General features: G+C 37.4%; 2 protein-coding genes across 5 annotated transcripts; one reads left to right on the forward strand and one right to left on the reverse strand.

Moving 5' to 3' along the window:
* Window positions 1-558: 558 nt before the first annotated feature.
* gpr180 (G protein-coupled receptor 180) lies at window positions 559-7,338 on the reverse strand. The gene is made up of 9 exons (XM_066665998.1): window positions 7,104-7,338; window positions 6,707-6,847; window positions 5,549-5,749; window positions 5,191-5,371; window positions 5,049-5,098; window positions 4,534-4,691; window positions 2,061-2,252; window positions 1,745-1,822; window positions 559-1,653 (listed from the first exon to the last, which is right to left on the reverse strand). The coding sequence occupies exons 1-9, from the start codon at window positions 7,243-7,245 to the stop codon at window positions 1,501-1,503; spliced, it is 1,296 nt and encodes a 431-aa protein (XP_066522095.1). The 5' UTR covers window positions 7,246-7,338; the 3' UTR covers window positions 559-1,500.
* A 137-nt stretch (window positions 7,339-7,475) lies between these two features.
* Window positions 7,476-13,186, forward strand: LOC136692250 (dTDP-D-glucose 4,6-dehydratase-like). 4 transcript variants are annotated; one of them, XM_066665484.1, is made up of 13 exons: window positions 7,476-7,605; window positions 8,261-8,438; window positions 9,009-9,075; window positions 9,203-9,271; window positions 9,717-9,807; window positions 9,930-10,072; window positions 10,401-10,511; window positions 10,611-10,670; window positions 10,761-10,804; window positions 10,895-11,060; window positions 11,398-11,453; window positions 12,039-12,136; window positions 12,649-13,186. In XM_066665484.1, exons 2-13 carry the CDS (start codon window positions 8,350-8,352, stop codon window positions 12,795-12,797), a joined length of 1,143 nt encoding a protein of 380 aa, XP_066521581.1. In that variant the 5' UTR covers window positions 7,476-7,605; window positions 8,261-8,349; the 3' UTR covers window positions 12,798-13,186. The 4 variants fall into 4 exon arrangements, with proteins under 4 accessions (XP_066521581.1, XP_066521582.1, XP_066521580.1 ...); XM_066665485.1 differs by having other exon boundaries at window positions 7,489-7,601; XM_066665483.1 differs by lacking the exon at window positions 7,476-7,605 and having other exon boundaries at window positions 7,994-8,438.
* The last annotated feature ends 444 nt before the right edge of the window (window positions 13,187-13,630 follow it).

A 13,630-nucleotide genomic window follows, 5' to 3' on the forward strand; every position in this document is an offset into this window, starting at 1 on the left:
TACACAAGTAATGAGGGGGCTATTTTCTTGACTATGTCCAGAACATGGCTGCCATCTTAAAAGCCGACAATGGATCAAGGGCAAGTTTTTCCAGTGGGAAGGTGGTCATGTAGCATATCAAAGAAATAAATGGTGTCCTGCTACTGTTTACTCACCCTGTACATTTAGGCCCAGCTCCTCGTAACCCCAGATCCTGCTGCATTATAATGCAAAATAATTTTTGTATCTGTTGCATCTATATACTAGAATAATTTGTTTACTTTGTCTGACCTTGAATCAGCATGATTTAACTGACAAACTATTAGAAATGTGTCTACAATTCGGTGTAACATACCACATATTTATAAATGTGTTGGGGCCTTGTTGTGTTTTTATGTAACTCTTTAAAAGGTGTTGAAGTAATCCTTAATTAATTACGACAATCTGTGGTATCAATATTTCTTTTAAAAATAATATAGTGTTATGTTAAAAAGTCAATATTTGAATTTAAAAATGTGGGTTAGTCCTCCAGGTATATGTACAAGATATTTATTAACAAAAAATATGTATGCATTACATTAATCTTTTACAAACATGCTGAAGATAACTGCTATCTTCATAGCCTTATGTCATTGCTTGTGAGGAGTGTAAACAATTCACATCAACAAGTCAATAAATATATTCCACAATTACTCCCTGGTAAACCTGCAAAAACAGCACAAGTCCTTCTTCACTGGCAAAGTGATTGTCATTTCAGGCACTTGTGAAAATGAACCAAACCATGTACAATGTACGAGACGGAATGGACTCTATTCAACCACTGGCATCTTAATTCAAGTACAGCCTAAAAGAACATGCTGCATGTTGTATTGGTGCTGTGTGCAAATGCTTTTATACACTATTGCTCTACTTAGTAAAGAATCTTGATTCTGTCATTTAATGGGCAATTTCCAGTAAACAAGCCCCGGATGTACTGTGTCAAGTTTCCTTGTACCTCACATGAAACCAATGGTATGATCCAATAACATCTTTCCAGTTGTTTAAAACGGAATGCTTTAATTTAATGTATGAATCTGACCTGAACAGGCAGACATTTAGACCACAAACAAGGCCATACAGTACAGAATAGCCAGTACATGAGATATTGGAGAAATTGATCATCATCATCAGCATCAGCTGTATGCTTGGCTATATCGTTCTACATTAATCTCATATGTGCCTTATTATTTAAAAATATTACCAAACATTTGGATGGCAACCCGAAGGGTAAGCTTACTTCCACACCTCAGTACATCTTACAGGGGCTTATTTTTAACAAGGGCCCAGGAAGTACTGACACTTGCTCCTCTGAAACATGGTGATAACATAAGAGATACACATATGTGTGTTTATGTGTACACATGTGCATACACACATGACTTTTCTCTCTACAATGCTCATTCTTTTAGCATAAGCAGAGTGATGTCCTTGATTATGTACTCCTTACAACAGGAGTCCCAATGTAATGATTATTCAGTAACTTCAGTAGCGGCCCCTTGGCTGCTTGGACATAGTGAGGGGCAGTGTGACAGAAGATAGTGATGACACCTCCCAGTAAAGACTGCGAGACAGAAAGAGCCTGTACAAGATAACCACAGAGATGGACTGGCACAGAATCACTCCAATGGTTATGACCTAAGAAAACAAAACCACCAGGTGAAGATGAGCTCAAAACATTTGTTAAAATATTATACGTTTTTTTAAATACCAGAGGTAGTTCTCTTACCTTCTCTTTCTGATGTTCATTGAATATTCCAGAAAGGAAAACAAGGACTGGATGACAGAGGAACCACAGGAAACAACCCTAAAATAAACACAAAGGACTCTGTGTTTTCAGCAAGCAGGAAAAAAAGCAAGATACAAGCAAACTTGTGACACAGTGGTTGAAGATTTGGCCTTTTCTTCAGGATGTTGCATGTTTGTGTACCTGAGATGCCTCAGCCCCCCTCCCCCCGGATTGCCCGGGAATCTGGGTATTTTGCTTTAAACTCTCCTCTGTCACTATCACTAATGCAACGCCACTGAACAGAAAAAAACGTTACCTTTGCAAAGCTAAGGTAGAAGTCTCTTTTGAGTGTACTCCTTTCCGCAGAAATAATCTGGTACAAAACAGATGCCAGTAGCAGTGCAAGCACCACACGCAGTGTCAACAGTAGTAAGCCAGCTAGACTGCGGTGAGCATGGTAACTGTGGTGCTCTGTGTCCTCAAACTGCTCCCAGATCAGCAGCGCCGCCTGCAGGGTCATAGGAGTAAAGGAATTGCAGTGAGCTACATAATTTATTACAATTTAACCTAAGACATGGCTTTCATCTCTAACGTTAGTCTGAGCAAAATATAACATTATATCTTACAATATGAGCTTTCTAAAGTAAAAACTAATGAGGAAATATTTTGGGCATAAAATATTTATACTGTTCAAGCCAGAAAAAAGTTAACAACTCCACACCATACATGAAACCATATTTTTATTTTGGCAAGGCTTCACACCAAAAGTCATTTTAAAAAATATTAATTAGAAACTTATATCCAGTTATTAATTAATCAGATTTTCAGTGGAACAAATGTTTCCATACATCATCATGCACAGTCTCTTTAACAATATGAAGGATGTCAGAACTGTATTTGTTGATTTTTAGAAGCTTCTGGTTAGCCAACTGCCCAATGAGGAGCATAGTATTTCACCTGTTTTTAAGGGTCTACTTTTACAGCCAGTGCCTTTCACTCTTACAACATATTCTTTCCAGAACAAGTAGAAGACAATAATATGGAATCATACATAGCTGGGGTAAAACGTATTTTCAGCATTATATTGCCATCAACAGAAAATCTTCTGTTCCTCTACTCCATGACCAGCACCAAATGGGTTACTCGTGAAACCCTGGTCCTTTAAATCAAGAGTGAGGTATCTCACTATGGGAAACGCCCTGTGCGTGACTATGGTATAACATCCGGCAGGTGACTGGAAGACTAAACACAGTGGTGATCCAGGAAATCCCACCCTCTTTAAAAGTGGGCTCCTTGCCTTTCAAGCAATTCTCAGACACGCTTTCCTAACCATGACATGCAAGGAGGGAAGACTGGTGCAATACCTTTCAACATTCAGTATCTCAATCCTGTATGTCTTACATACTGACTGGATATCAGACATGGAGTGTCAAATGCAAGACCGACACCACACCATAAACTGGTACTATGGTACCATAACCACCCTGATGCTGAAAATGTGCCCCTAGTTGCAAAGTATATCGATCAGGTGTTGTCCATGGAGGTGTACTGAATGCAGTGGAACAAGAACTCTCAGGCTTGACCTACATGGCAGTGGTAGAAATCTGGCCTAGGTGCAAGATGAACCCATGCAAAGGACTGCATGGCCAAATTAATGTCTTCCCCCATCCAGTGGTATAGCTGTTGGAATGAAAATCTTCACATGGAACAGGTGGCACTGAGCATGCATTAAGAGTGCCAGTAGGGCTAGGTACAGCCTTAGTCACCAAGGAGGCCCGTGTGGATTTATGGGACAGGACATAATGCGTGTAAGGCATGGCACAGTAGCTCTGCAGCTTTACAGAAGTAGTTTGTATGTCGGCATGTGAAGCTAGGTCAAGGGGAACTACTGAAAAAGTGGATACCATCAGGCCCGAATGGAAGATGCAACAACCTATGTGACAGAGAAACAAAGTGTCTGAAGTCCCTGGCTCCATTTTCGGCATACAGCAAATACATTTTTTTAGACACAGCCTCCTGGCTGGGCTAAACAGCTCTTGGTCCAGTTTGTGTTGAAGTTGATGAAGCTCAGAGAGATGGGGCACTAAGAATTATCACTCTCGATTTATCTGCCTCAGCCAAAGGGTTGCGGCAAATGATATCATCATAATATATCTAATAGAGCGTATACACTAATATTTGGAAGCTCGCTGCCTATATCAGAGCTAAAGCCACCTAAACACACTTTGTGAAAAGCCACAGTGCAAGAGTGAGCTCTACAGTCATGTCAGTCTTCTGCCAGATATGGTGCTGTAAATCAGACTGGCATCTCTGGGAATTTTGACTTGCAATATATCCCCCACTTTTTAATGGGAAAACATGACATCTATCATAGATGTTAACATAAAATCTCTTTACAATACAAAGCCATTAGAAAATATCAGAATTTAATTAGTGTCGTTTTAAAAAAATGTCCACACTGACTGCTAAAGAACATAATTCATATATTGAAAAATTGAATTGCTCCATCTCTTTTAAAGTCCCTTCCGTCTGCCAACAACATGCTGGTGCTATAACCACCATGTGTCCTACCTAGATCTGTTCTGTGCAATCCTTGAGACCAAACAAATGTTATATTCACCCTTTTTAATGAATTGAGCTTCCACAGATCTTGGTATCTGTGTTGTATCCTGGAACCAATACCCCGCAGATACTGAGGGATGACTGAACTATGCAAGTTATGTAGTTAGGATACTGGGCACAAGAGTAAAGGGCTGATGATTTTGAGAGAACTGTTATTGCATGCTTACCTGTGTGACCACACCACCAAGAGCGAGAGCAGTGGATGCAGGGGAGGAGTCCCACTGCAGGGGCTTAGACTGAGACTTCCTGCTTCGGCTCAGCGTCCAGCCCATGCACAGACTCAGCAACATGTACAGCATCTGTACTTGAGCCACCATGTCACACACTACACACAAACACACAGTCAAAAATATAAATAATTCCAAAGAATATTACAATTCTCTGTGTTCCAGTTTCCCTGGTCCAAAAACACACGTTGGAAGGTGGATTGGCGACTCTAAAGTGTCCATAGGTGTGAGTGCATGAGTGAATGTGTGAGTGGGTGTCGCCCTTTGAAGGACTGGCACCCCCTTCCTGCCTTGCGCCCAGTGATTCTGGGTAGGCTCCGGACCCACTGGGACCCTGAACTGGATAAGCGGGTACGGTAAACTTCAAGTAATCTTCAACAATGTAGTTTCCACCACTGCCTGCACTGTGTTATGAGAAAATTGTGTAGACTAATTAAATGAGTAGTGACACTCACGTTCTGCTAGGCTGCCCATCAGAGGAGTTCCCACTCCATCTCTAGCATACCTGCAAAGTGTAAACACATAATAAATTCCATGTCCAGTGTATACTTTCTGATAGAAAATTAGATGTACATAAAATATGGCACAGGGCCTTACCGGGCCATGTGAATGTAGTTGAAGATCACAGATAGACCTTGCAGTAACAGAGCTGCAGACAGGACTTTGAGTACAGTATGCATGGGGCCACCTTTATTCAAAGCCTGCCACAAGGGCTGCACATAGATACAGGAGGCCACAAAATAGGCCAAGATCAGCATGAAGTAGAAGCTATGCAAACCTGGAGAGAGCAAGCACATCAGTGTCACATTGTTCTCCAAACCAACATCAGAAGCGTCCTTAGATTACCTTAGGAGCAATAAGCCACATTTACCATCGGATATAGATGTCTATGTATTTTGCCACTTTTCACAAATGTCTCTGCTCTTTTATAAAATTAAGCCAAGGCCAGACTCACCAGACTCCTCTGCGCTGAAGTGGTCTAATGGGTTGCCTGCAGAGTCTGGGTTTAACAGGGTGAGCCGAAAACCCAAGCCCTCCATCGCTACATCCAGCTCCTCCTCCTGACAAGTGTAGCGATCTGCGTACATCACATGCCAGGCCTGGGGACTAACATGCCGAGGTATGGTCTCATTGTGCTCATCTGAGCTCAGTGAAACTGCAAAATGTGAACATATACGAATGACTGATTATGATCATATGATTAACATTTTAATAACAAAGTCTGTAAAATATTAATAGCTTTAAAATATTTTATTTAATCAGTTTTTAATCAGAGAAAAATGTGGTTAATATTTATTTTGTAATTTCTTTTATTTGAATGGTAGGTAAAGAATTTACATTTTATTTTTTTTTACTTTTAGTTTACTTTATTATTAGTACACAGCAGCTGTCCTTCACAAAATTTCATGATGACCAAAATAAATGCTCCATAATTACTTACTTGGAATAAAATCTTTTTACATTGAATTCCTTTGAACGTTAACAATTTTTTTTCCCTTCTCCAGTAATGTTACTATTTTGGAGATTCATGTTTTTTATTTTTTTTTGGAATGTGACAAATTGCTTTCAGCTTTATTCTTGTGGAGTTGATATTAACACTGCAATTCCCTGGGTTTTCAATTTAAAAACTATAGCCATGTATAGCTTAACACAGCCTAACCCAAATATATTGGAAGGAGCTCTGTCACTCCACAGTCCCACAACTCCAGAACCCAATGCTGGGGGATATTTATACCCCTGTGCTGGACAATTTGCATTGAGAGTGGTGACTGACATTGTACAGGCAAACATTTATTTCGGTGTTGAAAAAAAAAATTCGGCAATTTTTAGAGTTTTTGTTCATTTGTTTTTCATGCAAGTTGACAGGCATAACACAGTAGCTATATACAATAATATAGCTGCAGTGAAGCATCCCATTTTTCAGTCAGATGCCCAAGAAAGGAACAAAATAAGGTTTTGGACATTAACACATGATGTGGGACAATAAGAGACCTTAAGAAATGTGTGCTGTAATCACACTATACAAGAGTGTGCCAAATGTTATACATATAAATTATGTCTATTGGCTCTATGAGAAGATGAGCTCTGGGGAAACCTTTGGTAGCGGACTCACTGGTAAGCTGAGCTCCTGACACTCTGTCCAAACAGCTTAGGTTGTCAAAGCCTTCCAAGCCCTGAAACAGCAGCAGCCTGGCCTCCTTCTGCACTGCCAAGGGCACATTCTCCAGCTTGTATGCCAACAAACCATTTTCACCTATAGAGAAAGAGAGAGTAAGTTGTACACAGAGATGATGTAGTCCTGGTGACCAAATACGCTCCAATATAAAAGAACACAGTCTTACTGTAATGTATAGGTGTATTGCAGTCAGCTGAAAAGATTTATCTACTAAGCCTATGATGTACATAAAATACGTGGTTGAAATAACCTATGCATTAAGATAGAAACTACGACGAAACTACAAATATCTTACAGGAACATTTAACATTTCTATAATGTTAAATAGACCCACCGTGATAGAGAAATTTTGTTATATATTGCCCATTGTTTTCCTTCGCTGTCTCACTTCTAAACACCCCGGAAACGGATTTCCCGACAGCAGGACAAATACAGTGCACGAAAGCGATTAAAATAACTGATAACGAATACATCATCTCATCACTACGAACCGAAAATAAAGACTTTTATTCTTCATATGCCGCAATGAATGAGGTTTGTACTATGCAGACTGCTGCCCGTCCCTTTACCATTTCTTATTGACGGTGTCTGTAACCAATCGCCTGAGAAGAATTTACCATTCTGCGCGTCTATATAGCCAATCAGAAGGAGGCAGAGGCGGGGCATTAGCTGGTAAAGCTGGCAGTTGAGGTGATACGTGTCATAGCCCGTGGAAAGAGAGCCCGGTCACTTCCGAATTCTCCCGTTCTGTTGCAATATAACCGTTAAACTACAGAGGGCGCCCGCCAGTGAGTCTTCGCTGAACGGGTTGAATGGTGCTAAACGGCTAAAAGCGAGTAATTATATATATTTATGAACATTTATAAATATTTATTTTTAATTTTGTAAACTTCAAGGAATCGTTTTATTAACATTTTAACAGCATTTAGTAGTACCACTCCATTATAAGGCAGGCTTTGAGCAGTAGGACGCTATCGTTAATTCTACTGAACGCAGATTGGTCGACGAACTGATAACCGTTTTTGCTTACTGACGTTATGGAGGCACATATATCGTTCAAGTTATTTTTTTTAAGAAAGTTCACATTTCTGTGTAGAGGATTAAGGAAAGCTTGTTAATACCCCATTCATTTCTGGGGCTCTCTCAGTAGCGCCCCTAGAGTCTGACAAATTTGTTATCCGAGTGGCCGTTCTCCTCCGTAGAAAAAACTCTGCCTACGTGTCAGCGCCGCCGCAAAGCGTTCAAATGGTCGTTGTAGTGTTTGGGAAGCTTGTGTGAAGAGCTGCTTTGCTAAATATTTATCTTCGGTTGTGTTTTATTCTTTGAGTATATATAGAAACCATGTAACGTAAACTGTTGCGGAGCTTTGAGCATATTGTTGGCCTGGGCTGTGAAATGCGTAGCTCATTATTTAAATGCATCTTAAAGTTGACAGTCTGTGCTAGCTTTACGCTGGTCCTCAACTTTGCCTTCGGTTTGTGTTACTACTAGAACTGAGCTGGATAACTGACCAGACTGAATCAGAAAAAAAGCCTTAACTGATGTAAAATGTGAGAAGTCCTCTCAAGAGTCAAGCAGCAATGTCAGATAAAAGTGAAGACCTGTCAAATGTCAGCAGCCTACAGAAAGAGTCTAAGACTGTTCTTGTCACTGGAGGAGCTGGTTTCATGTAAGTGACATGCATTTTTTTCCGTTAATCCTTCCTCTTGGTTTAGGGTCTTGACCGACCCTTTTTTAGGTTTTAAATGCATACAGGTACTCCATAAATTTGTTTATTGCATCAAGACTTTTTGACTTTTCAGGAACTTCTATTTAAACAAAGTAATTAAATGTTTTTTTACTAAATTATAAAATGCTCTTGATAAAATTATGGCTTCAGTTAGGGGCTTCTATCTTAACAAGGATAAACAGACATGTCCAGACATGTAAGGCCAAGTCAGTTTAGAGTAGAGTGTACATCTCCAGGTTACAGTCTGCAACAGTGAACATTTAAAACCATTTCTTTCATGGATAAGGAAGAATAACAATGTAAACAAGAAGTAAGAAACAAATTGGTTGATAATTAATTGTTTTTAGTGGGGACTTATGGCTGATTTAAGACACAGGTCAAAACCGACCCATTAACATAAGAGACAGTAGCAGAAAGCTAACACAGGATGAAGGTTATGGAGGAAAAGCTACACCATACAGGCTTGGTTTGTCGTTGTGACAAATAAATAACAATGCCCTTCCTTTTTAGTGGGTCCCATCTTATCATACATTTGGCTGTGAAGTATCCATCGTGGCGAATCATCAATGTTGATTCAGTGAGTGAAGTCACTTACTGTACCTATAGTCTAAAGACAGCATCGATCATACTTCTGCTAGACTATGTCATCTATGTGTTACTTAAGACATTTTTAACACTTTGTCTATATCTTTTACCTGTTTCAGTTGGACTACTGCTCAAGCTTAAAGAATCTCAAATACCTTGAAAATACAAGTACTTACAAATTCATTCAGGTAAGTTTTCTATGTGAGTGTATGTGTGAGTGTGTGTATTGCCCTGTGAAGGACTGACACCCCCTCCAGGGTGTGTTCCTGCCTTGCGCTTAATGATTCCGGGTAGGCTCCAGACCCACCGGACCCTGAACTGGATAAAGCAGTTACAGACAATGAATGAATGAATGAAGTTTTCTATGTGAGAACTGTAGGCTATACCTCTTGACACTAATGTAAGTGCTACCTACTCTTTCAGAGACCACCATCCTTTTGTGTAGTTTACAGTCAGATGAGCTATTCAATATTTGGGAGAAACATGAGTCTTAATCTGTGTTTTAAAGTGTAAATTAATAGTAAAATAGTAGCTCTGCTGAAAAGAGTCAGGTGGTAGTCATAAAAATCAAGGTTCGGTTCTTCTTCCACGTCCAGTTTTGACAAAGTGATTGTTTGGGTTTTTGTCCTGCAGGGGGATATATGTGACCAATACTTCATTAATCATCTGTTTTCTACTGAAAGTATCAACATTATTTTCCATTGTGCTGCTCAGTCACATGTTGGTGAGTAATAGTTACAAGAATTCAATTCAAAAACCATTTTCCATCTAATTGTTTTACTTGTTATATTTGCATCCAGTGGACCAAGTTAATATTCTTTATGCTTTTTTTCTGCTCTTCCTTAGAGAATTCCTTCTTGTATCCATCCCAGTTCATGCACGTCAACGCAGATGGCACAAGAGTTCTTCTCCAAGCAGCTTTTGAAGCTGGAGTGGATAAGTTTATATACATAAGCACTGATGAAGTGTATGGAGACAGTGTAGACAAGGTCAGTCCTGTTTGACATTCCATTTTGGTGCAATAATGTTGGATGACTATGAGATTCAATTCTTATTGAAGTTTACAATTAAATATATACTGTTAGTTATCTGTATTTTATGTATTTCTATACATATATTCCTTTTTAAAACTATTATATGAATTAGAGATTTATTATTGGTTCATGCTTATTAAAGGTAGTCAAAATCCTTGGTAAAAGCTGAGCAAAGCAGCTGGCATCAATACCACACAGGCACCTTAACAGAAACACCTTAGATTTCCTTGTTAACATGGCTGAAATGTAATATATTGTAATCCTGGCCAACTTTTGCTGACAGGAATTCGACGAATTGAGTCCAAAAAGGCCATCTAACCCATATTCTACATCAAAAGCTGCTGCTGAAAATATTGCAATGTCATACTGGGAAAAGCACAAGGTATTTAAAACTGTGAGCGATGAAAGATGTCCCCTTTGTTTCTCACGTTTTCCATCTACTGCAATCATTTTAACTGAAGATTTGTCTTTGTTTTTGAAATATACATTTTAGTTCCCTGTTCTAATAACAAGGAGTAGCAACGTGTATGGACCAAGACAATATCACGAAAAGGTATAAAGATTATTTTCTGAATAGTTTTTCCCTTCATTTCAAATAGTAATATCACAGTATGGAAAGAGAGTTTTTCAACTTTCTTTTCAGGTTGTTCCAAGATTTTTATTTCTCTTACAACGTGACCAAAAATGGTAAGCATTTTTTACTTAAGTAAGAAGGGAAAAAAAAACCTGGAGTAATATTCGAACAAATGCAAATGAGTTTTGTTCTCTAAAATCTAGCACCATTCAGGGAACAGGCCTCCAGTCCCGACACTTTCTTTATGTTGATGATGTGACAGAAGCCCTTTTGATGCTCATGGAGAAGGGGCTAGAGGGAGAGATTTACAACATTGGGACCAACTTTGAGATTCCTATCATTCAGCTGGCTAGAGATCTGGTGAAGATGGTAGGATATGGGGTCAAATTTTACTTGAATAATTAATCTATATCAAAATAGATGTTGGCTTTTGGCAATTGCTGTTTATCTAGAGGGCACCTACTACACATTCACTAAATGATCTTGTGTTTATGTCTCATTAAGTCATATTTTGGTAAATTAGAGTTTTGAAATTTATACTGTACATTCCATGCATTTCCATGTTTCTTTTTCTCTTTCCTGTCTGTAAGTAACTCTGGGTTTATAGATGTATGTAAACAAATGTCAATGTAGATTGTAGGATGTATCTAACCAGAATGTTTTTTTAAGTCAAACATAATTTGAATGTAATTTTTTTTATACCTAGGTGAAGAATGTTTCTGATGATCAGTTGGATAACTGGTTATTATTTGTTGAGGACCGGTGAGTAAATTATACTACTCTTAATTCCCAAAGTTTTTAATCACAAGTTTCAATATTTTAAATTAAATCTGTTTTGATTGTCCTAATTATTTGAAACTTTCGTGATGATTAATGATTACATTTTAAATTCTGTAATAATGAAACAAACTGTAGAAGGCTCTAAAATGACTGGGAAAACTGTATAGAATATTTAGAAATAACAGATGATAAAAATTTCCAGGATTGTTGAAGACAGTAAAGTGTTAATAAAATCTCCTGGCTTGTATCTTTATTTATTTAAGTAATTTAAGTTTTATACAAAATTACAAAAGAGTACTTCTAAATAAATGAACTATTATTTACATAATTTATTAAATAATCATTAAAAATATATATGAAACAAGCAGTGAAACTTTTAAACAGTTAAGCATTTAATTTCACCATCTATAAGTCACTTCTGTGAGTAAAATAACAAAAATAGTTAATATGGTGTATTTCCAGATTTTTTAACATATAAAGTAACTTAGTGAATTTTGTATTTATAGAATTAAAAAGTATCTAAAATACTGCCTCAATTTTAATTAGTCTTTCATCTTTATGTTTCAGACCCATCAGTGATTTAAGATACCCAATGATCTCAGATAAGATGAACAAACTTGGATGGAAGCCAAAGATCTCATGGAAGGACGGCATCAGAAGGACAAGTAAGTAGCCTCATTCATTCCCTGCTGCTTTCTTGTAAATCTCATTTCGTACTTGGTGGCAAGGCTGAATACCTTGAAGGACGGAAGAGGACAACAGTCAATTTGGATTCATCCTGCTTTAAGGTATTGATATGATAAAAAGCTTTACTGGATAATTTTTATAAACTTTTTAGACACTTTGCCAGTAGGTTATGAACCTGCTTAGGACATCTCAGAAATGTTATATGGATCCTGTACTGTGAAAATGATTTGACATGAAATAATATTAAATGTTTGTGTTACAGCACAACTCTATTTCCATACTGTGGGACTTATGTTCCAAACTCTGGAACTTCAGAGAACAGTGTCTGATGTCAGCATTTGGCATAAATTTACATAGGTTTTTTAATGTTTACAATGTATATAAAATATAATTTCTAAAACATGTGACTGAATGTCTTAGGTTTCTTATATATTATATTGTAGTTTATATTTATTATTGATGCAGTGTTTTATGTCTCTTTTCATCCTAGTTAAGTGGTATGAAGAAAATGCATGCTACTGGCCAGTGATCTCAGAAAAGGAGCGACAAGGACCTCTTTTGACTGAGAACCCTCATTTTCTTCATGATGCAAAGACCAAAGACACCTTTTCAAAAAGTGCCTTATCCACAAAGTTTTAATTATTAATACTTGAAAAGTATTTATAAAATGTTACATTTCTTTTGCTATTTGAAACACTTTGACCTGGGAAGAAGCTTTTCACTAGAGTGCATTTTTAAAAAGCACATTTGAAATTAGTGTAATTTGTATTTTATTGTGTGCATTTTGTACTTTTTTTTATTCATATCTCAATTCCAACTTTGAAAGATTATGGATAAAAATCCTTACACATTATTGCTTTTACATTACTGTACAAACTTGGCAGGCCAGGACCATATATATATATAATGTAAATGTTTAAAAAAAAATAAGTTAATTAAAACATCCTCTAATTTTGAATGGGTTATTTTTCATGTAAGAGACCAAAATCCATTAGCATTAAAACATGCATTTTCTTTTTGATGTTATCTCAATTATTAAAAACAATAACCATATGTGTGTCTACTTAAAGACAAAATATATAAAGTTTTAATACAAAGCACAGGAAGACGTTTAGTTTTTGGTTTTTATTAAGTACATTTTTAAGGACACTGATTCATGGTAGTGCATGTCAGGATTCTTTGTTCAGTTATATTAGTAAATTAAATTTCTGATATTTTATATGAATGAATTGATTGGACAATTAATCTTAGCATATAGGCAATATTTTTGAAGACATTTATCTGAAAGAGAAATTAAAAGGCGTGGGATCAACAAACAAATCATCTAACATGTACCTGTGCTCAGTATAGATTTTAGGGCTGAATACAATGAATTCCTCATAGAAATGTACCAGCGTGAGGTAAAGGTAAAGCCTTCCAAAATAAGCAGATGTTACTGGTGTAGAGAAGGTCCAACACCTTGTTAATGTTTT

The sequence above is a fragment of the Hoplias malabaricus genome, chromosome 3 (assembly GCF_029633855.1).
Source record: "Hoplias malabaricus isolate fHopMal1 chromosome 3, fHopMal1.hap1, whole genome shotgun sequence".
NCBI lineage: Eukaryota > Metazoa > Chordata > Actinopteri > Characiformes > Erythrinidae > Hoplias > Hoplias malabaricus.